Source organism: Drosophila subobscura, chromosome O (assembly GCF_008121235.1).
Source record: "Drosophila subobscura isolate 14011-0131.10 chromosome O, UCBerk_Dsub_1.0, whole genome shotgun sequence".
Taxonomy (NCBI): domain Eukaryota; kingdom Metazoa; phylum Arthropoda; class Insecta; order Diptera; family Drosophilidae; genus Drosophila; species Drosophila subobscura.
Window position 1 is genome coordinate 19,429,983 of NC_048533.1, and position 22,658 is coordinate 19,452,640.

The 22,658-nt window shown below is 45.9% G+C and overlaps 1 protein-coding gene and 3 non-coding genes across 5 annotated transcripts; all 4 read left to right on the forward strand.

Moving 5' to 3' along the window:
* The first annotated feature begins 1,073 nt into the window (after positions 1 to 1,073).
* LOC117897507 (protein Skeletor, isoforms B/C) lies at positions 1,074 to 21,515 on the forward strand. Of its 2 annotated transcripts, XM_034806396.1 has the most exons (14): positions 1,074 to 2,028; positions 10,950 to 11,026; positions 11,084 to 11,235; positions 16,687 to 16,798; positions 18,321 to 18,454; positions 18,521 to 18,605; positions 18,669 to 18,869; positions 19,002 to 19,022; positions 19,107 to 19,431; positions 19,497 to 19,711; positions 19,769 to 20,040; positions 20,104 to 20,234; positions 20,294 to 20,457; positions 20,515 to 21,515. In XM_034806396.1, the coding sequence occupies exons 1-14, from the start codon at positions 1,788 to 1,790 to the stop codon at positions 20,671 to 20,673; spliced, it is 2,289 nt and encodes a 762-aa protein (XP_034662287.1). In that variant the 5' UTR covers positions 1,074 to 1,787; the 3' UTR covers positions 20,674 to 21,515. The 2 variants fall into 2 exon arrangements, with proteins under 2 accessions (XP_034662287.1, XP_034662288.1); XM_034806397.1 differs by lacking the exon at positions 19,002 to 19,022 and having other exon boundaries at positions 1,075 to 2,028.
* Positions 5,945 to 6,110, forward strand: LOC117899818. The gene has a single exon (XR_004649204.1). It is a non-coding gene; the product is annotated as a U1 spliceosomal RNA (small nuclear RNA).
* Positions 6,921 to 7,086, forward strand: LOC117899819. Its single transcript, XR_004649205.1, has one exon. It is a non-coding gene; the product is annotated as a U1 spliceosomal RNA (small nuclear RNA).
* On the forward strand, positions 8,776 to 8,941 carry LOC117899821. Its single transcript, XR_004649207.1, has one exon. It is a non-coding gene; the product is annotated as a U1 spliceosomal RNA (small nuclear RNA).
* Positions 21,516 to 22,658: the final 1,143 nt, after the last annotated feature.

The window sequence follows — 22,658 nt, forward strand, 5'->3', positions numbered from 1 at the left end:
GCGCACTCTGCATTAAAATGCTACGCTGCTCTCCATTTCTTTTAAATGAGTTTTTTCCTATACGTCTTAATATTTCTGTTGTTGGTCGAATTGGTTTGCATGGCTGTTTTGGGAGACCTTTAAGAGAATACTTTGTTGGCTTTGCTGTTGACTTTGCTGCCACGCATTTATAAAACATCAGCAGGCAGGAACTAAAAGGATTATTTTGTGGCTGCGACAGCAAAAACGGTTCGACCGCAAATGCAGCTGTGTGAAGTCATTTGCATTGCATGCTTTCCTGAATTTCGCTTCATGTTTTTGTAGTTTCTGCGGTTTGCGGCGTGGGGAGACAAAGTGCGAAACTGACAGCAAAATGCAAATAAAAAACAGCTTCCTCCTTCCAAGCTTTTGAATTCAACCGACATTTTGTGCCGCCACCTGGCGCAATTCTCAAGCACTCGCTCACATTTAAAAATACTAAATACAGAAAATACCAACCTCGAAATATACTACGACGCGTGCCTTCCTTCCTATTGGAATTCTAACAATCCCCCTCTCGCTCGCTCTTGTGTGAGCCTTCGGTTCGACTCAATTACGCTCGAGCCGAGCACAACTGGAATCCAACTTCGACTTTCCCGTTGTTTCCTTTAAGTTTACACTTTAAGTTTACTTTGCAAGGTGTGAGAGCATAACGAGGTGGCTACAATCATCGCCAAACAGCAGCTATCGATACTGGCATATATACTAAGTATCAGTATTCTTGAGCTTGCTTGTATCAGTATTCATTTTCATCCACAAGCATTTGGCGCCCTGACGCCCTTGCCCTGACGCGCGCGTGAACGCTTTTTCCGTTAAAATTTCCTCCACAAGCATTTGGCGCTGAAAAGGATGCACCAAACCGAATTTTCAACAATAAACCCAATCCGCCCTTGAACCGGAAACGAAATAAATCAACTTTTTATAGTTATATTATTAATTCCATTTACAAGCCGTGTGAAAAGCAACAAATAAAAGTGCGCGAGCCGAAAGCCCGAATTAATTGAAATGGGCCTAGCCCAAAATAAAACTTTTCGTTTGTTTTTTAAATATTTTATTTAACAACACCCATATAAAACAAACATTTACTCAAAGTAAATTTTGTGTATAAGTCCAACTACAATAATTCTAAATGTGAATTGTGCAATAATTTACCAAGAATTTCTATAAGAAATTTATAAGTGAGAGCAACCGCAAATACATATTTTATATGTAATAAAATTGAGATAATAAATGTTATGCAACTTAGAGTTATAAAGTAAAAGTAAAAAAAAGTAATAGAATCGAAGTGGAACGAAGATACATACATTTATGTACATACTATGTACACAATGTATGCACGCATACACACGCAGGCAGTCCACCAATACCACGGCATCCCATGTACATAACGGAGCCTGCTGAGACCTCGAAAGAATACGAGAAAATACCACGCAAAAGGAACGGCTTACATTTTGCCGCCAAGTTTTTAGCGACATTTAGCGACTGCAGCACTCAAAGAAAAAAGAAAAACCCCACCAACCGAAGAGAAAAGAACCGAAACGAAACGAAAAGAAATCAGAGCCCAGAGCACAGCATTCCAATCTGATTTTAAATGCGAACCAACAGCCACCTACCTGAAAGTCGCGAGCATCATTAGCGCCCCCATCCGTGGCACCTACAAACATATACTCACCGTACTCGCACACTCACACGCACGCAAGCGCAGGTCTTGGAGCTAACACAACTATTTTCGCTTTTGATTTGGCTTTTGTTTTATTTGCGCATCGAAAATGTGGAGGAAAGCGACCAATTTGGTCGTGGAAGCACCAGCAGCACCAGCATCAACACCAGCAGCATGGAGGAAAACGCGTCGTCAGGGACAAGCAGGAGCAACGCCAACAGCAACGGCAACAGCAACAGCAACAATCAGCCGAACGAGGATGTCAACTGCACAGGGATTAAGCATCACATGGTCACAGTTGGAAGTTGTTGTTGCTGTTGCAATGCTGCTGAACTGCCTCGTCTGTCAAGGTGAGTGTGTGGTCGAAGGTGTCAGTGTGTGTACATACATACATATGTACATACATATGTACAGCGATTTATGTATAGCTTATTGATGTCCTTGTGCGTGGGGGACACTTTTACTTTTCCTTGACTTGACAGACCGATTTCATGCCAAGAATGCTTGACCAATATATGCATGTACATAAATATCCAATATTATCTCTCGATTTGTTTTTCATCTCTGGCAGACAGCTCAATAAGTGGTCAGTCGATTAGAGTATGAGACTGACAGCTGCATTTGGCCTTAAGCAATTTTGGTTACGAGCACCTCAGACGCTCTCTCTTGAGTTTTTCAAGACCCCCATTGAAGTTTGGCCGAGTGCGAACTCAATAAAACTGATGATGCCTTTTGGCTATGGCGTGTACTTATAATGATTTCATTTACGAAAAAAAACCATAATTTGATGCGTCATTCTGATGGCGCAACCCAACTTGAATAAAACTTGAAACCACCATAAATGTCTAAGGAAAAGACTACAAAAACTATTAGCACCTTTTACGAAACTTTGTAATTACATTTTTAATTGCTGAAATCAAGCTCAGTGATTGCGCAGATAATAATGATTGTAGCCAGAATATCCCAGAACTATTCACCCAACAAAGATGATAATTTAAAGTGAAGTTTCTCCAACAGGCAGTTCTTCAGTTCTAGCCAAATGCAGTGCCACATTCCCCTTTCCCACACTCGGATCTCCAGCGATCTTTCAGCTTCCAAAAGTCTGATTGAGAAACTTCCATAAACATTGCTTCGTCTCGATATGTATAAATTATGCAAATTGGGAAACTCTAAATCAAAGCATTCCCATTCTTTAGCATAATGCTTTGGCTATGACTGCCTAATTGCCATAATTAGGCAGCCCAACAAGAGACTTGGCTAGTGACGCAACGTGGCAGGTTCATTGAACCGAAGCCAACTCCCAGCTGGTCACGCAATTGGTCAGCGGTCATATAATAGAGATTTGAATTGCTACAATGGCGGAGACCTGCTGGGAATGTTGGAAGGTGTTAGCAAAGCTACAAACTGGAGCGTAAAAAGAAAAGAATTGCCTGGGAAGCGCTTTTGAGCCACAGACGATTACCACGAATGACGAACAAAGACAGGAAATTCGCTAGGCTTTAACCACAACTCAAGATGGTTCGCATTGCTGTGCATATCTTTATCTGCCTGAATAATGGGCAGCACTTAATGGGCCAAGTCCGTGGCACCTCTCATTCGATTCATTTTATTTGCTGTGCGAATGTGCTTGACATTTGCTTTTAAAATCTGAAAACTGTCAAGCCGCCTGGGACCAGGAAATTCTTATTTATTGCCAAAAATTACGCTGCGCATTATGCAAAACGTTGCGATAAGATATTAGAAAGGGCAATGAACCGCAAAACAAACTAAATCATTCATATCGCGCCCGCGACTGTCCCCACAGTATTACCTCGCACTGCGGCCCCAAAACAAAATAAAGCCTATAGGGAATGGTGTAACTTGGAAACCGGTTTTCGGTTCGAAAAGGCGCACTGGTGGACTGGTGGGGCAAGGCCTTTGAGTACTTCGTCTGTACAGTTTGTTCCCACACAGCCGTCTTGGCCCAAAAGTAACACATCAAGAGACGCCTCCCTCCGACGACAACGAGCGACTGCTAGTGGAGCAAACACAAGTGAGTCGGCAGCAATCTTGTCGCAGCAGCAGCAGCAGCAGCAGCTTTAGCTCCAGTCCCCAGTTCGACACTTACATAACACTCACTTACTATGCTGCGAACAAACCGAAGCCCAGAAAAATTATATATGAAATGCACTGCAGCCCCGTGGAACGTGGAACCACTAGGCCCGACTGCCGCCGATGCCATAGCTGGGCAAAAATGAAAGTGTGTCGGGCCCAAAAAGAGTGCGTGCCTTGACTTCTTACGCATGCGATTCCAGTTCTCAGTGGTCGACATCGAAACCAGTTTACAAACTTAATTGATATTATTGTGCCTGTCTCGCCTGCAGCTGGCCAACAAGGCTTAGTGGATTAAGGAGGAGAATGAAAATAGTTGGATCTATACAACACAGCTCGCAAATCGAGCTTTGAATATGTGTCTCCCCATTGCCAGTTAGCTGGCATTATTCAGCATATTTTGCAGCCGCTTTCAAAAAATGATCAAAGGGGATCTAAAAATACTCTTAAATGTACGTAAGTCATGTACCTGTCATTTGTTAAGCTGCGGCTCAACCCCCTATGACATTGAAAAGTATTTGTGGACATTTGTAGAGATGTGCCAAAAATAGTCTGCAACTTTGCTTGCCTGCATCCCACGCCACGCTGCCAGATTCAAGTTGGGTAACTGTAGAGTAGAAGGACTTACCAGCCAATTAAGTGCCGCTTGCCTGCGACCAACCATTTGCTTCAAGTTGGAGCACTCTTCATTGAAATTCAATTGTTTTGCAGTGGTGGGCGGTGATCGATGGTGGGCTGCAGTGGGCCACGACCACAAACAGGGACAGACCAGAGCCAAAACAGAAAAAACTGTCAAACTGATTTGGTTGTGAAATGCAACTTACATCATTTCCTGTCCACTCTTTGCTGTCATTGCGTATTGAACATGATTTTGTTGCTGTTGTTGCTGTTGTTGTGGCAATGGAAATCATATCCCCATTCTGCTGCTGCTGGAGTTTGGGGGGCGAATGCAGTTTTTAACAAGCTTATCGCTTGTTTGCAGTCAACAGAAAGCAAACTTATTTTTTCCCATCTCCGTGCTCTGGCGTATCCATGGCCATGTAATCTTGTTCACACCAGCAACCAGCCACGCACCCAGCCAGGGCTATCCATGGCCGAATATCTGCCTCTCAGTTGGGGGGCTCTCGGATTTCACGTGTGTGTTTGTGTGTGTGGGGAGTAGTTCTAATGCCTTGCAGATTGTCGAGCAATTTGCAGCGATTAAATTAGCTCAAGCGTGCCGCGCAGGAAGATTTCCCATTTCCCATTCCCCACCCCTCCAAATGATGATTCCCTTGCTGCCCCTGTTGCTGCTGCTGCTGCCACGGACTAAGGTATTAAATGTATACAAAATGCTCCGCAAGCTAAAGTGGAAGCAGGAGTTAGAGTCCGGAGTCCAGAATGAAATCTGTGGTTGCATACATATGAACCACCACCAAATAGAGTCAGCGAGAGTGAGAGAGAGATACACAGCAGGGGAGTGAAAGAGAGGCCGCACAATGTCTGTGTGGGTTTATGTTGGGTGCAAATGTGCCACGCCTCTAGCCCCCATCCTTCTTGGACAAATAATTCTCTCTCTGATGTTGGCGCGCAAAATGTTCTAATCTCTGCGCTGGATTTACACATTGCTTCCCGGCCCACCCACTTCATCACCCACTCCACCCCTACTCTACCCACACTCAGATGCACTCGCGACTAAGCCGCCCCGCGACCCCTTCATCTTCCCCCGCACATCAACCACATTGAAACTTTGTGTACATATTTGAGTTTCATTTCGTTTGTGGCTAGGTTTCGGCTAACATGAAGTCATAAAATTGAAATAAATATAAATGCGAGTTGCGCCAATGATTTCCAGCTGAGCGGCTACGCCTCCGCCTGAGACGTGGGTGGGGCGGTGGCGACAGCACAGCGTGTCGCTTACAAATCTCCCAAGAGTGCCGGGCTTACCATGAAGCAGATAATGCGCGGGAGGATTTCAATGTCCTTCATGTCTTGTGCGGTAACAAAATAAAAGGGATGCTCTCCTGGCCAAAGGTTTACATTTTCCCATCCATTCAGATGTGGAACCTTACGGGGAACATTTTATGTTGCATACTTTAGGTGACACCTTATACGAGACAAGTTGGCGTGAACTATAATTCCCAACTGGTTCTGACCAATGCATTAACGAAACCCCTGAATATGGCTGAGAAAAGCATACTTACCTGGCGTAGAGGTTAACCGTGATCACCAAGGCGTGTTCCTCCGGAGTGAGGCTCGGTCATTGCACTTCGGCTGAGTTGACCTCTGCGATTATTCCTAATGTGAATAACTCGTGCGTGTAATTTTTGGTAGCCGGGAATGGCGTTCGCGCCGTCCCGACATAATTAATACATTTTCGACAAGAAAAACTAGAATTACTTTTTTGTAGGTTGCCTGAGTCCAAAAGTGTATTCGATTGCAGCGTATCTGACTCCACTGTGGAGTCTCCACAGTGTTGTTGGTCCTAATAATGGTTAAGACAACATCTCTCACCATATGCTATTCAGAATGTTACAAGGATTCGTGGATTTATTATGAAGCGTACATCGGGCAATCTGTAAATTTAGTTAACTGCTCCATTCGGCAGAAGAAGAAACGGTGTGGCAGTTCCTTATACCCTTTACTAGTATGATTGAGTAGTATTAGTACTAGTATTGATTTTTCCCAAGGCAGCTTAGCCCTAGTAATCAACAGATACATTCATATGTATTTACTTATACTAAATATACATAAACATATAATTTTGAAAAATAGATATGTACATATGTACCTTAAGCAAGCCTTTGATATTTTGAAACGGAACAGAGGGTCAGCAGCACCAAAATTGTGTAGTTCTGAAACGGTGTCGTGTTTTTCAATATGTCCCAAACTTGGCCATGGAAGTGCGGGTGAGAGGCCTGCAGCATGTCACAAAGACTCTTTTTTCGAGATATTAGCACCAAATTTTGCGGCCTCCTTCAGATGTCTTCTTAGTCTAGAGTCTAGACTCTAGACTCAGAGAAAAAAAAACCTGATAGTCAGAATGTCTTGTCTTTAAAGACAACACAATGGTTTTACTCTGTCATAACAGATCTAGCCGTCTTTGGCTAATAATTCCCAAATTATTCTAGGTAGGACTTCAAGGATACCCCTCAGCGTAGCAGAGTAAAGCATACTTACCTGGCGTAGAGGTTAACCGTGATCACCAAGGCGTGTTCCTCCGGAGTGAGGCTCGGTCATTGCACTTCGGCTGAGTTGACCTCTGCGATTATTCCTAATGTGAATAACTCGTGCGTGTAATTTTTGGTAGCCGGGAATGGCGTTCGCGCCGTCCCGACATAAATAATACATTTACAAATAACGAGCTGAACGGCTCAATCCAAAAACTCTCGAAGAAATCTGATAGTCGTGACAATTCGGTGCCTTTGGGCACTGAATTTTGGAAAGCGCAGAAAGGGGACCCATATGAACTCAGGAGATTTGTTTAATGGATGTCCCCCATATATTTGCATCGCTTAAAAGTCTGTGCGAACAACGTAATATGCTAGTTAAATCCACGACTCTTAATTTCTATGTCGGAGACGAGCCTTTTCCTAAATAAATAGAAATTTAAACTAACCGTAGAAAATGTCCAAAAATCAAATCGAGACTTGACGAATATTGCGAACGATGGATCCTTAGAGCATGAGATAAAAGACATATTTGATATCCTTCGATTTGATAAATGACTGCCCTTAAAAGGGAAAGAAATGGAATGTAATTGGAACAAATGTCTGGATTGCAAGTACCAGAGAAGAGGTTTCTGGTTCCATTCTTCATCGATCATTTGGGAGGTGATTCACTTCATGGCCCATTCCATTCATTAGCAGCCCTTGCTTAGTTTGTGTACGTTCCTTCGTCCAGCCTCCTTTTCCGCGTTTTCCTATTTATTTATCATCATTTATTAAACGCTTTCGCTTCCTTGCCAAGTCTTTGGGCACAGCTCCCGCCGTTTGCCAAGAAAGGAGTTCTCCGAGTCCTGGCTGAGCTCGGAGAAAAAATTGTCGCTGTCAGATTACGGTGCAATATTGCTTCCAGTTGCCATATCCTGCCGCCTTTCCGCCCAAATGCGGATAAAGATGGGTGGAGGGGTAGCAAGAGGACAAGAGAGGACTCCCCCTTTTTTGGCTTTGACACAAGCAACAATTTACTCGGTTTCAGGTTAAAGTCATATCGTTAGCATTAACGCTTTTTGATTTTTATTGAGTCAGCTAAATTTTATTCGATTTGCCCTCCATCCCCACACACACACACACACAAACACACGCGCCGCAAAGACAAATACAGATGCAGAAAGCATACCAGCAACATCCCCTGTCAGAAGGGTAGAGGACAACATTCCTGGGGAGGAATATTTGCCAGCTTTAATGAGGTTGGGCGGCCAACCAATGAACCCGCCGGCAAGGGGCGACCTGCTTTCCGTTCTGCTCCGTTCCGTTCCGCTCCTTTCCTTTGCTCTGCTCTGCTCTCGGGTGGAGTCTATCTCGGAAGTAAATGAAAATTTGATTTGGAATTTCGTGTGTCCTGGGTCTGGGGCTGAGTCTGGGTCTGGTGTGGTCGTGCGTGCGTACCAGAACCGAACCTCCCCCAACGAGGATGCGAATGATGATGATGTTAAGGCTGCATGCGGATGGCTGATGCTGATGCTGATGCTGATGACGACGTCAAAGTCGAAGATGGGCATGTGATAAAATAAATTACGGCCAGATTAGTGCGAATTTAATTATCATTTGTTCCTTTGATGTCGTCGAGCAGAGTAAATAAACGAAATAAATATGAAGATTATACAAGGAGCCACTCGTGGCAGTTATAACATCATTAGACCGAGGTATCCATCCCTCCACCCAGCTAATTGCGGAAAGTATGCGGGGAAAATGTCTCTCGGCTACCTGAAATTTCTCAACCTAGCAGCTCCTACTCTATGGTATAATTCCCAACTGCTTCTAGCTGCTGGGAAATCGAGAACCCAATGCCGAGCAGAGAAAAGCATACTTACCTGGCGTAGAGGTTAACCGTGATCACCAAGGCGTGTTCCTCCGGAGTGAGGCTCGGTCATTGCACTTCGGCTGAGTTGACCTCTGCGATTATTCCTAATGTGAATAACTCGTGCGTGTAATTTTTGGTAGCCGGGAATGGCGTTCGCGCCGTCCCGACATAAATAATACATTTCAATATCATACCCAATAATCCTACTCCTTGGTGCTTCCAATTAGAAGCAAATATTTGATGCACAGTGAGCGTCAATCATTGTCGTGGCAGGAGACACGCAGAATCGAAATCACTGGTTGCCTGTGGTCACCCAGCCACTGACTTCACCCTGAGCACTTGCCTACAAGGAATGTGGGAGTGAGAGGCCAGGGGCAACCCTTTTGCAGCATGCAGATTTGGGCTGGGCTTTGGCTACGCTCTCGGCCCTCGGTCTGGGTGTCATCCCCTGCTAAGTACCCCTGGCAACCCGTTAATTTATAGAGCTTACGTGTCGTCGGCTGGCCCATTCTCAGAAGGATCTGACTGCACTTAAAGGCGATTAGTAGATTGAAAACGTTTATTGTTTTCTGTACCCGAGGCACATCGAATGGTTGTCTGGGAGATTCTGCTGCTGCTAGCCCTGGACAAATGCCGAGTAAATTCATTTGGGAATGACTGAAAATGTCACGCTATGTGGGTCGTGTTTCCATCTGCTCTGCTCTCTCCGTGTGTCCGTTTCGTTTGGCAATCAATTTTCCCTTTGCCAGCCTGGCAACAAGTCAAAAAGAAGTCCCCACTCTCCACCTGGCAACGTCATCGACGCCGCTTGGCGTTGCCGTAACCATTGCCTCCCTTTTTTTATCGGCTGTGAAAAATCTTATCACATTCAATGACGAAATATCTGTGAGGCTCAGCTGTAGACGAAGACAGACACAACCACTCAGCCAGCCAGAAAGATAGACATGGCCATTGACTATTATTTGCTGGCTTGCCACTCTCCACCTTCCAGTGTACATCCCCATCGAAGAGAGCAGAGCTGAGCAGCTACCAAACATTATTAACAACAACCATCAGCGGTCGTGTGCCGGCTGCCTGGGGCCTGGCTCACTTCATTGTGGATAGATGGATGGGATGGCATGGCATGGCATGGAATGGGATCTGTTGCTTCCCGGACCTGCTGCTCTGGGAGGGATGGATGGAGGTGGGATGTCAACGTGCTCGTCATCACTTTGTATAAATATCCTCGAGCACGTACATATATTTCATGGGGCCACGTGCTCTATATTTGAGCGGCGGTCCAAAGACTTTGGAGATTAATGCACGCATTAGTTGATTTAATTCATATTATGGCAACGGCTACAGCTACGGGTACACGGGTACACGGGGCTTCTCTATGGTCTCTCCGGTTGTCCTGGCCACCGTCAGCAATTGAGACATTCTGGGGAATACCCTGGCAACAGCTCAACGGCGGCAGGGGCTGTGCCACCCTTTGATTGAGCTGACGGCATCAGGATTTAATATCGAATCATTTGCTGGAACTTGCACAAACTGAGATTGCAACGAAAGGATTTGCCAGAGCGAGAGAGAGAGAGGTGGGTAGCAAGTGCCCCTGCCCCTGACACCTTGCGAGGCTCCTCCACCATTGACTGCTGGCTTCTGCTTAAACATTTGGCATACATTTGCATTGTTTAGCCAGCAGCGGAGTTCGCTACGCTGCAGAGTCAGTCTTAGCATTGAATTTCAATATATTTCATGGTTTTCAATCAATTTTGAAGCCCCAATCCCACTGGGTATGGGTATGGGTATGGCAGCAATTTCCCCGGGGACTTGTCAAGAGGATTGCAAACAGAGTTGACTGACTACTGAGCCAGTTCGTCATCATCATCATCGGCAGAGGGAGGAGCAGCCGCAGCAGCAGCATCGAGAGTTCCCCCCGGAGGTGGGTTGAAACTTTTTGTATGGCAAAGCTCTCTGCTCTGGCCGTGGATTAATTTGTACACAGCAGCTTCAGCTGCCTTTGTTCGTGTCCAGGAAATTTCTTGAGTCTTGCGGATTATGAATCCATAGCATCAAAGGCAGCAACTGCTTGCACATAAATCTGTGCTCGTGTACCTGAAACTGCACTGAAAGTTTGTTTCAATTAAATTTCACTACAACTAGCAAAAACTCTTCTCTCTCTCTCTATCATTTATAGCTGCCAGACGAGCCCCGCCAGAGCCCTACTATGGCCGCTACATCGGAGATTTTACGAACTTTGCGCATGGCATCAAGGTACGTCCAACTATGACGATGATATTATGATAAATATTACGTTACTTTTGTGCACAGGGTCACATCTATGCCGTGGATGAGTCAACGATGTTCGTCAAGTCGTTCGCCTACGACGGCACCGGACCGGACGCCTTCTTCTGGGTGGGCAAGACGCCGCGCCCCAGCCCCGATGGCTACATCATACCCTATCCGGAGGAGTACACGGGCGTGTGAGTACAGCCCATGGCGGGTTTTCGGTTTTTCTATTGATGGTCCGGACCCCAGACCGTGTCGGGGCTGTTGCTCTGCCTGTGGATGCTGATGTCCTGGCTACACAAGCGCGTCAGGCCATGTGTCTGGGTGTGTGGGCCATGTATCCTTGCTGACTTCACGTTACGCACGGCTGACAATGAAACCACTTTCAAAAATTAAAAAACATTTTTCATCTCGCCTGCCCGTCTGTGCCCGTTTCTCCTTCCCAGCTCCATTGTCGCTGCTCTTGTTGTGGCTGTGGGATGTGGATGTGAATGTTGATGTTGTTGGCGTCGCTTCGTTGCCTCCTAATGTGAAAAACTCATTTATTTCTTTACGTTAGATTTGTGGTCATGCGAGCATGTGGAGGCAGCAATCCCAGCCACAGTCATAGCCGCCGCCGCAACAGCAAACAATAAAAGCCGCAAGACAGCAGGAAAAAGGAGAGGGAAAAGCTAGCTAAAGCTAGCAGGCTCTTGCTCCACCCTCTAGCCACTATTTACTTTGAGTCGCCACAAGGTTAAGCCGCTCAACTATTTACTATACCTTGCCAGCCGCTGTCTCCGTGCGCTCCTTGCCACTTGAGCACACTAAGTCGCTCTTGGCCTCCGCCTTTTGGTCCTAGTCCCGGGCTGATCCGCTGGCAATGCCGCGCTCTGCCGTGACACGCACACAATTTGACGTCATTTGCCTGCTGCTTAGCCATTGAGCATTGCATATTTCATTATCACGAACAATTCAGCAGCAAACTAAGCCTGCAGCGTACTCGTACTCGCACTCGCATCATCCCACACATGAACATGCCCCAAGGCAAAGGTAAAGTGGCCTGCCCCCCACTCGTCATTGACATTTTCTCAGGTGCGTCGAAAGAAAACATGCCTCAGTATTTGATTTGCATAGCTAAAGAGTGAAGGTGCACATGGAGAGGGTTAGATAAGGGCAAGGCAGCCATAGTTAAAGACCGAAAAGACAAAAGTTGTTAAAGGAAAACCCATGGAACTGTGCACAGGCATGGATAAATAAAGAATGTGTGATTGTTGAGCAATTCTTTTGTAGTAAAGGAAGTCCCAAAGGCTAATCCGAAACCTTGTTCAGCCTTTCCTTAAGTTATACTGCTACTAGATCTGTGTTTCTTCCTACCAAAACTATATCCAACATAATATAATAACTCAATCGCTATCAAATATTCGATTCCCTTTTTCTTACACCACTTTTGGAGTGTGCTTTGCATGGGTATATATTTCGCCAATGCCAAAGAATAACAGAACGTATCGTGCGGAGAATAATCGAGCCAAAAAATACACCATCCCCACTGCGCAGGCTCCTCACCCAGTTCGGCTCCATAAAATACGAACAAGAAATACACAAATAAATGTATCTGAGAGTGTTTACGCGTTGGATTTTCCCCATTCGCAAGCAAAAAAGGAAAGCTGTTCAGCGCGGTTTCCCGGCTCTCAAAGTGGTATGTGAATCCTTTGCTTTTGATGATGTTTGATGATGTGTATATGGCAGGCATAACACCAAGGCAAACCAAACCGAATTCACAACTCAGAGCTCAGCAAGACGCAGGCTATGAGGTGCTCGTCCCCCCAAAAAACATTCATATTGTAATCGACTTTAATGCGTTTCATTGTTGATGCCACGTGCCGGGCTTTATTAGTTCAATGTACAACGATGGCATCGCCTCCATTTCCATTTCCATCTCATCCTCCACTTCCTCATTGATGTCCCCGCACATCACAAAGCGCAACATTGTGTGTGTCAGGGGCTGGGACTGGAACTGGGACTGGGACTGGAGCTGTGACTTGGGCTGTGGCTGGGGGTGAAAGTGGAAGCCCGGAACGCCGCAGCGATTGCACGCTTTTACGCTTTCAGACACATTACCCACCCTCCCCCTCTGGGGGACATTACCGGGTGCACATTCTGACATTGGCAAAGGGGAAGGGGAAGGGGCAGGAGAGGCATGCACGGCATGATGTGGATGATGATGATTGCTGTATTATGTGGCGCTGTATTTCCAACAAATTGTGCCCGTTTATTATGTCTAATGATTCTGATAGACTCGTTCTTTGGGGGTAATGCCGCCGCGCGATAATTGATAGATGCAACTGATTGGCAGCCTGTCCCCAAAGCTCTTCACTCTCACCCCTTTCGTAGCAAGTTCCCCCCGCACCTGCTGACGAAAGCAAAGAGAATGGCAAGTGACAGCGCGCCTCAGTTGGCTTCTTGCTAAGCTTCTCGGGCATGCCAATCAACTTTAATTATCCCAACTGTTTCTGGCGGGCTGGCGCCGTTGAAGGGCTGCCAATGCCCGAGTCCTGCAGCAGCAGCAGCAGCAGCACCCATCAACCATCTCTCAGCCTCCTTGCTGCTCACTTCTTTTTGTGTTCACGCTCGCTTTGCCTTGCGTGGAGAGAGAGGTGGGGTTGGGGGGAATGTGTCACAATGGATGCATCGAGCATAAGTAATTAAATTAGAATTTTTTGAGAAGCATAAAAGCGACGCCGTGCTGATTAACGCCCGTTACCATGACAATGGGGGAGGATGACGCCGCCACGCCACTCGCCCAACCACCCGCCACCCCTCCGCCCGCCCTCTGGCTGTTGTTCATTTTTGCATCTCCGCTGCATGGGGGGGCACGGCACCCTTTTACTCCCCACCTTCGTGCTTGCCTTTTCGCTTAATGCTGATTTATGCAGATTTCATTAGAATTTGCTGCATGCAAAAAGCAAAAGCAAAGTAGCAAAATGAGTTTTAGTTTTGTCCTTCATTGTCGTGTTGTTAGCGAGTAGCTGTACCCCCTGTACCCCCTGTACCTCCCACTCATTGTGTTAATCAACACTGACAACGCAGCCGCAACACGAACAACTGTTTTGGGCTGTCGACTTGCCGACTCCGATTCTGATTCTGCCCAGCGGATGATGTGGCAAATGGCTTTAACTCGATTAAGCAACCAAAAAGTTGCTGGCAATACCCACAGCCGCATATTCCTGCTCGCAGAGCCAGCCTACCCACCCACGACCTCACTCTCCACTCCTCGCAGTCTTCAAGTAGTTTTGCCTGTTGCTGTCACTTCGTCCGCGCGCTTGAAAGTAGGCAACGCATTTCACACCTCAGACGGGGGGAAAGCAAATTGGAATTCAGCGAAAAATGCTGTACACACAAATATTTTGCTCTACAAAATAGTAAATATTACTCATCAAACAATGTACTTTAAAGGTGTATATTCCTCTCTCTGTTTATGCTCTTCTCAGCAAAAATGCTTTGCTAATTGTTGTTTGCTGCTTGGATGATTAATGCCCCCAACACAAGCCCGAGCCTCTTCTTCACAGAATTCCACCCACGCTGCACTTTATTATAAATTTAATTGAGTAGTCGTTGCCGGGACTCATCGGTTCGTGGTCTGTCGCCGACACAAGCGACAAGCGACAAGTGGGAGCGCAGGGGCTTCGTCACGGAAGCATAAAATATTCATAATAATTTTTGAATATTTTTGGTGGTGGTTTCCCACCGGCCTTTGTGTGTGTCTGTGTGTGTGAGGTCTGCGGTGTGGGGTTGACTGGGTGTGGGATGGGGCTCTGTGACGGGATGATTGGATGGTTTGGTTTTGTCTGCTGAGTTGGCGCGTTTTATTGTCCGCAAAACGCTGGCAATTGTTGTGCGTTTTGTTTACCAGGCGAGTGCAAAGCGGGAGAGTCAGCAGGATTAGGAGTACGACGGAATCGAGCAACAAGTTGAAAAAACGTTTCCATCACGGAGCTGCTGAAATTGTGAAATTCCGAATTGGCGGGGGCTTAGGGGCAGAGACAGAGCGCACAGAAATATGGAAGGGCAGGTCCTCGTCTTCCTTTTGGAATTGTGAATTTCCAACTAATTGGGTGAAAGTGCACAGAGGCTTCCCCTATTGGCAGGCGTCACGAGAGCAAACAGAATAAAATCGATGAATGGATGGATGGCTGGTCTAATGGTAGGAATTGTGTGTGGGTGTGTCTCTCTGTGTGTGTGTGTGTGTGTGTGGTCTAAGTGCATCAATAAATGTCGAACTTGCAGAGGCTCTTGCCGGCTTCATGGACAAAGGGGAGGACAAGCAAATCAAATAAAGCAACAAACATATTTGCCATACGGAAACCGTAATGGAAGCAGGAATCGAAAGCAAACAGAATTCGAAGAAAACTGCTCCTTCGATACACTGGAGACACTCGAGACACTCGAGACAGATGGGGGTTGGTATTTATGTACATTTCTGTGATACATTTGATTGTCTGTTGACATAGAACCATTCAATTTGTTTTGGCTCATTAGAGGACTGCAACTGTTGCTGGAATTGGGAGTCTGTGCAGGGACACGGACACGGACACGGACACGGACATGGACATGAACCTCTGACCCGCTGTCAGCGTCATTTCAAGGGTGTTGGCTAAGTGCTTAGCCGTGTCTAATGCGGCTAGCGTGGCCTGTCCTGACATTCATTAGACAGCGACCTTTTCGTGACTGACTGACTAACCGACTGACACTTGTCCCAGTCCCATCGATCGTCCCCCCCACCAAGCACCCTCGAGAATCTCTCTGATTCAAGCTGCACGGCTGGCTGTGCACTTGCCGATGGTTATCCAGCCATGAAGACAGCCAGAGCCAACCCCCTTGGGATTGGCATACTTAGACATCAAGTTGATTATTAAGACTCCCTCCCCACCAAGTGTCTGAGACTGAAGTTGCGTACACAAATGACAGATGGATGATGTATCCATGAGACTGTAGACTCTGCGTACAATCATCTTTTGTTAATTATGATAATTTCCTGCAAGTATGCCAAGGCATCATCAGATGTTCCCACAGCTGCACGATGATAGATGCCCAAAAAAAAGAGTCGCTAATTGGCCAAAAGCTTTGAGTTGCAAGCGGCATCGAAGCCCGCCTTCCGATTGGGGCGCGAGTCGAGTGTAATGCCTCGCTTCGTTGCATTAGCCATAAATCTTTGTCAGAGTGCGCTCCATAAATAATGCGAATCTGTGTGTGGAAATGGGAAATGTTTGTGGTTTGTCGTGCGTTTCGTCGTGCGGTTTTTGCTTTACATTTGATGATTCCCCTACACCCCAGCTGTGGGGCATGCCACCTAATTTGCTGTGGATGCTGTACGTAATGAAGTGTTGCACTTTCCAAACAGACTCCGCATTAATCCAAATCGTACATCTAATGCAAACACAAACTAAAGGCGTGCCCCATGGCTGGACTTGGTATATGGAATTTCCACTTTATCCCTTTAATTGGGTTGAGCTCAGTCTCAGATTTCAGTTTTAATAAACTAAGTTTACACACCCACAAACATACATCTTTAAATATCTGCAAACAGAGAGACAGAGTGGCCATGGCCCCTACAATATTTAATCTTTCGTCTATTATTTTGTTCTCTTTTGCTCTTCCACCCACAGGGATCCACCCATTTTGCAGGCCCACAATAAAACGGACATCATACTGCGCTTACCCATGGGCAAAAGGATTAAGGACATTCGCTGGCTGTCAGTGTGGTGCAGACGCTTCACGGTGAGTCCTTCTACTGCTCCGCACTGTTCCCTTATCCTTCCTTTTCGAAATTGGTTTTTCTTTTTTATTGTTTAAGATGGCACGCGCCATCCTCCTAGATTTATGTGTGTATTTAGCCGGGCTCTAGCCTTACTTTTTTTTTTCGTAATTACATTTTTGTAATTTAAGAGCAGAGTAGAAAAAAGATTTTCCCTGCCTCTCCATCGATTTGGTCTTAATAATCTTACTAATGGAAGTTGTGTTTGCCCAGACAAGCCACTTATCCTTTGTATGTCTAACTCTGAATATCCTTTCTTAGGGCATCCAGCCATATATTTGCTGCTTTCCTCTTTTGTTCGGGAATTGTGCAGATTTTAATATGGGTCAGGCCGTCCGGGCAAGTGGAAACTTTGCTTTCATTAGAGTTTTAGATTTTAATTACTCTGCTGCATATGCAAATCTATTGGCCAAGAGTGCAGCAGCTCTCCTCTAGCCTCCCATCCTCCCTCTAGCCCCACGCCAAATAATGTTTGCCTTGGCACGGAGCGCCTTTCGTTTGTTGTACTTTGCCCCAACGGCAAAAAATGGATATAGAAAATGCATTCTCAAATAAAATGCTGTAAATTGCTAGCAAAACTCTTTGACTCGAAACTTTCGGGTGCTCGTGGAGCCTTTTTGGGGCTGGAGTTGCCTGCTGCTGCTGCTGCACGGTCGAATAAAAGATGGCGGCCGTAGTAAAATAAATTACAGCAGACATTTTTGATTAACTCAAGTGGTTGCATATAAAATACAGACACACTCTCCAACACACACACACACTAATACACTGCCTGCTATGTATACAGTCGCATGGAATACAGGGTGCCCCAATTTGTATCTGTTCCGCTGTCGCTCTCTCTCTTACTCTCTCTCTCACTCTCTCTCTCTCTCTCTCTCTCTCTGTGTGTGTGCTACGCTTCTTTCCATTGACTGACAGCCAAAAAACTTCTTGGGGGCTGGCTGCCACACACCCACACACACAGGCAGCCCATCCACATTGGGGTTAGTTTGTCTGTGTGTGTGTGTGTGTGGGTGTCCTTGTGTATCCTTCTGCGTGTGTGTGTGTTTTGGCGTCTGTATGGGCGAGTTTTGTTTGTGGAGTTTTGAGCGCGCATGCCCAGTTTTTTGTGTTTGTTTGTGTGTAGTGGTTCACGGGGTTCGTGGGGCTTAGGGTGAGGGGTACGGGCTGTGTGTGTGTGTGTGTGTCGAAAAGCCCCACACATATGCATACATTAACATATATTATGTACAAATGTTTGGGTATACAACAACAAAATGTTTGTTTGTTTGCTTAGCAAATGTAGATCATATGTAGATAGCATGTAGTTGCAATGTAGAGAGCCTCCTGTACAGTTCAAAACAAAATGCATTAAGAAAAGGAATCAAAGTGGCCATGCCACGCCTTGAATGGGAAAGGGAAAGGCAAACCTGCTGTCTGTAGATAAAATATATAAATCTTTAACTTAAATATTCTTTAAATATTTATGCCACAAACTGCTTGCAGGTTGATTTTGGTGAGGTATTCATTCCACCTAATCTGGACATACCCAAGCCGCGGGTACTGCCCGAGTTCAAGCGTCTGGCCCATGGCCTGCGGTCCAGCAACATCAGCGTGCTCGATGCCAAGACCTTCTACATGTAGGCTCTCACTCATTACTGCATTTATCTCAGATGATGTTGTTGACACTTTCCCCTCTGTTGCAGACCGAACCTGCACTACGATGGCGCCGGACCCGATGCCTACTTCTGGGTGGGCAACGGCAGCGAACCCAACATCATGGGCATAAAGGTCAGTGACTCAGCGAGGCTCTGGAGGTGCGACATTCTCCCATTAAATGTATTTGTATTCCAGGTGCCAAACGAGGTGGGATCCCTGGAACCGCTGCGGGGCTATCAGGGCGAGGATATTGAGATTCAGCTGCCGGGCAGTCTCACCGTCTACGACATCGACTGGCTGGCCGTGTGGTGTGTGGAGTACAGGCACAACTTTGGACACGTTTACATACCGCGGGACATGGATGTGCCGCCAGCCCTGGGCCAGACCAAGATCACGGTGAGTGTGGGATCGAGTAGAAGTATCCATAGATCTATAGAGACAGTTGTGGACCGATCCATCTGCTAGCATTTACTCATTTGCACCGAAATTCATAATGTATATCTCTCTGACTTATGCTCGCCGCATTAGCCTCCATGGTGGTATTCACCCGTGAGTACTAGACTTAGCCTCATGCATGCCTGCCCCCCGCCCCGAGCCGCGCCTCTAACTCTCTCCCCTTTGTCCCCATTGCAGACCACGACCACGCCCAGGCCCGTGTACAGCAATTGCCGCGAGATTCTGCCCAACAAGCTGCAGGTGAAGTGGGAGCTGCAGGGTGAGTATCTGCAGGTAGAGCTCTTCGGCCGCATCACGGAGGATCAGTACATGGCCTTTGGCCTCTCGGGTGCCAACGGGCGTGCTCAGATGTCCCAGTCCGATGTGGTGGTGGCCTTCTACGACACCAATGCCCGTGTGTTCCGCGCCGAGGATTACTTCATCTCCGACTTGTCCCAGTGCGATGGACAGCGCGGCGCCTGTCCCGACGAGCGCATTGGAGCTCGCAATGATGTGCATGTGTGTAAGTGACTGAAAGTGCAACAACGGCTGAATGGTCAAGTCTCTTATTAATCCTCTACTTTCCAGTGAGCGGGGACCGGAAGAACGGAGTGACCAGCATCCGATACAAGCGCCTGCTGCAGACGAACGAAGTCATCTACGACTCGGCCATACCCATCGACCGCGAGGTCTCCATTATTGCTGCCATTGGACCGCTGAATGCCCGCAAGGAGGCCAATGCCCACTCGCACACCGCCAGCGACCACAACCAGGAGGACATTCGCATCAACTTCTCAGCTCGGGTAAGTCCCGAATGTTCAGCCAAAGGTAATTGTGCTCCAGCTTTGTGGGCTTTCCAGAACGATCATTCGTGCAAGAGTTCGCTGTACGAGGTGAAGGACGAGAGCGGACCCAGGCCATGGCCCACGCGAAAGATCGAAGGTGTCAGGAAGTTCCGTGCCAGCATTGGGCCGACGGGTGGCAAGCGAGGCTACACGGCCATCACGGGTGTGCCCTCGTGGGGCATTGCCTGGTATGTGAACGATCTGCTGATACCTGAGATCACAGTGGAGCGTGGCCTGAACTACGAGTTCACCATCGAAGGCGGCAGCGATCCCGCCCAGCCAGCTAGGTGAGTGCACTCATCGCTTTGGTTGGATGTACATCCACTAAGGACTCCTTTCTCGCACCTCAGATATCATCCATTCTACATCACGGACTCACCGGAGGGCGGCCTGGGCCAGAAGATGGGTCTGGAGGCGCGTAAACAGAAGGCCTACGCCGGTGTGGAGTACGACGAGGATGGCAATGCCATACCAACGGCCGGTGGGTGCTCCTTCATGCTCTTCCATTATCCTCCATCCCTTAATGGATTCCTCTTTCAGCTGGACGCTATTGCGAGTGGGAGCATCTGACCGTTGATCGTTCAGCGGAGATCGAGACCTTTGAGGAGTATGTCAAAACGTTGGTCTTCAAGTGCGAGGACGGAGAGCCGGGCTATCTTAACTGGACGGTGCCCATGAATGCTCCCGATCAGCTGTACTATCAGGTTGGTGCCTCAGTGAGAGATTTCGTGATACTAAATGACTTTCCTCTCCCTTTGTAGTGCTTCACCCACAATAATCTGGGCTGGAAGATCAACGTGGTGGACATGGGTGCATCTTGTGGTTCGGTTGGCAGTCGGGGCCTCATGGTCTACATAATTTCAACAGTCTTTGGTCTGGTTGCGACACGCCTTCTTCGCACTGGCCATGTACTTGCCTGATAGTGTTCTGGCCATAGCCAGCTAATTGGTAGAAATTAGAGTTCAACTTCAAAATGATCGACAGACAAGGCCTCTCACATATCCTAGAACACTTTACATATCCCTCTGCCCTACCCATTCCATGGTTTTTCTTCCCTTCTCTGAGTCCTGGCGAATTTATGTCTGATTCTGCAAGCAAACCCGGAGCCTTGTCTGTTGGGCATTTGTGGGCCATTAGGCGACATTCACAACCAGGCTAATATCATCTGAAAAACATATCTTGATAATAATTCATAAGATGTAAAACTGTTGAAATTATGTGTGCATGCGTGAGAGTGTCCACTGTAGAGAGCGGAAGCCGCTCCTGTGCGGTTGATGGGAATAGAAAGGAAAGGAACCCTTTTGTAAATTTACGAGTATGGAATTCTACTTTTTTACATGTACACTTATTAACTTTACTTATACATCTACATCTCTAGTACCGTACAATTGTAATTTTTATAGAAACTACGAACTACAACAGCAACTAAATTGCGAAGAATCCAAAAGAGATTCCGACAATAATTACGCGACACAATGACAATAAATTGTAATGCAAAATTGAAGATGATAATAAAATCGAATAAACCCTAGCTGGGCCCGCAACTGAAGCCCATTGGCATTGTACAATAGGAACTATAATTAATATACTAAACACACTTATATAAGAATTAAGGAAAGGAAAGGCAGAGGCAAAGGCAAATGCAATTTGTAAGACAATAATACAACTCTACAGATATGTGAACTTTCGAGAAAGTTGTTGGGGTGGACAATACAATAATTTTACACAACTTGAATGTACTGAGAGAACTAAAGAGCGAAAAGCAAAGAGGGAAAACTATGTTATTTAATGCTACTAACTACTGTGGTGCTTCTTGTAACAATATTAGATGATCTGTAAATCCCACACACACAAATGTATTAAATGTATTCCCTCTCCAGGAACGCCCTCTTTGGGATACAGTTTTTGTTATCGGATGGTTTTCTTGTAACGTTTTTTAACTATATTTGCATAATTGGTGTTTTTAAGATATACACACACACATAAATACATAATAATCTACCATGTTTACAGTAAGAGCGATGTGTGTGCTTATGTATTATAATGTTAAGGCAGAAAATATTCGAAGAAACTCCCAACCATGAAGGAAGTGCGACAATACCCGTAGGAAAGGGACAAACAAAACACACACAGACATGCTGGATGCTTTAGAAATATTTGGCATGGCATTAACTGTAATATTATTAACTGAAAATTATGCAAACGAGTCTGTTTGGGCTCTTGGACTCCATGCAAGCAGATAAGAGACGCGAATACATATGGCCAGAACGAACCCATTTTGAATCAAACTTATAAAATAGCATAAATCGTAAAAGAACTAACTTTTCTTAAAAGTATGAGTGTATCAATAATAGTGGACACTAATGTTTGTTAAGTTTCTGTTGTGCATTGTGTACCGCAATGCTTTGGCGTTTTTTTCCCCCTCTGAGAGTACTTGGAAAACACCCATGAGATACATTTTGGAGTGTCAAAAGAGTTTTGATATTGAAATTAGCGATGGGCCAGGGGCATGGCTTGTAAGTTAAATTGATTTTTGTATAGTTAAAGCAGCTAAGCGCACAAGAGTCCAATAAATGAGAAAGAAGTGAAGAGAAAGGTGAGCGATGGCCATGGCGAAATGGGAGATAAGCGAATCAAATACTTTATAAATAAATTCATACATTTATATTCAAATTGATATACATACATAGTACATATGCATAAACATACACACATTCAATTAAACATTAAAATAAATCAAGAGACAAAGAAGAATATCACACTCGAAGAATATCCCAAGTAAATATACAAATTTCCATGTCGATTATAACTTAACATCTACTTACTTAGATAGCAACATTTTTCTGCATTAACTAAGAGAATTACTTTCATTACAAACTACAAATAAAATCAAAATAAAGAAAAA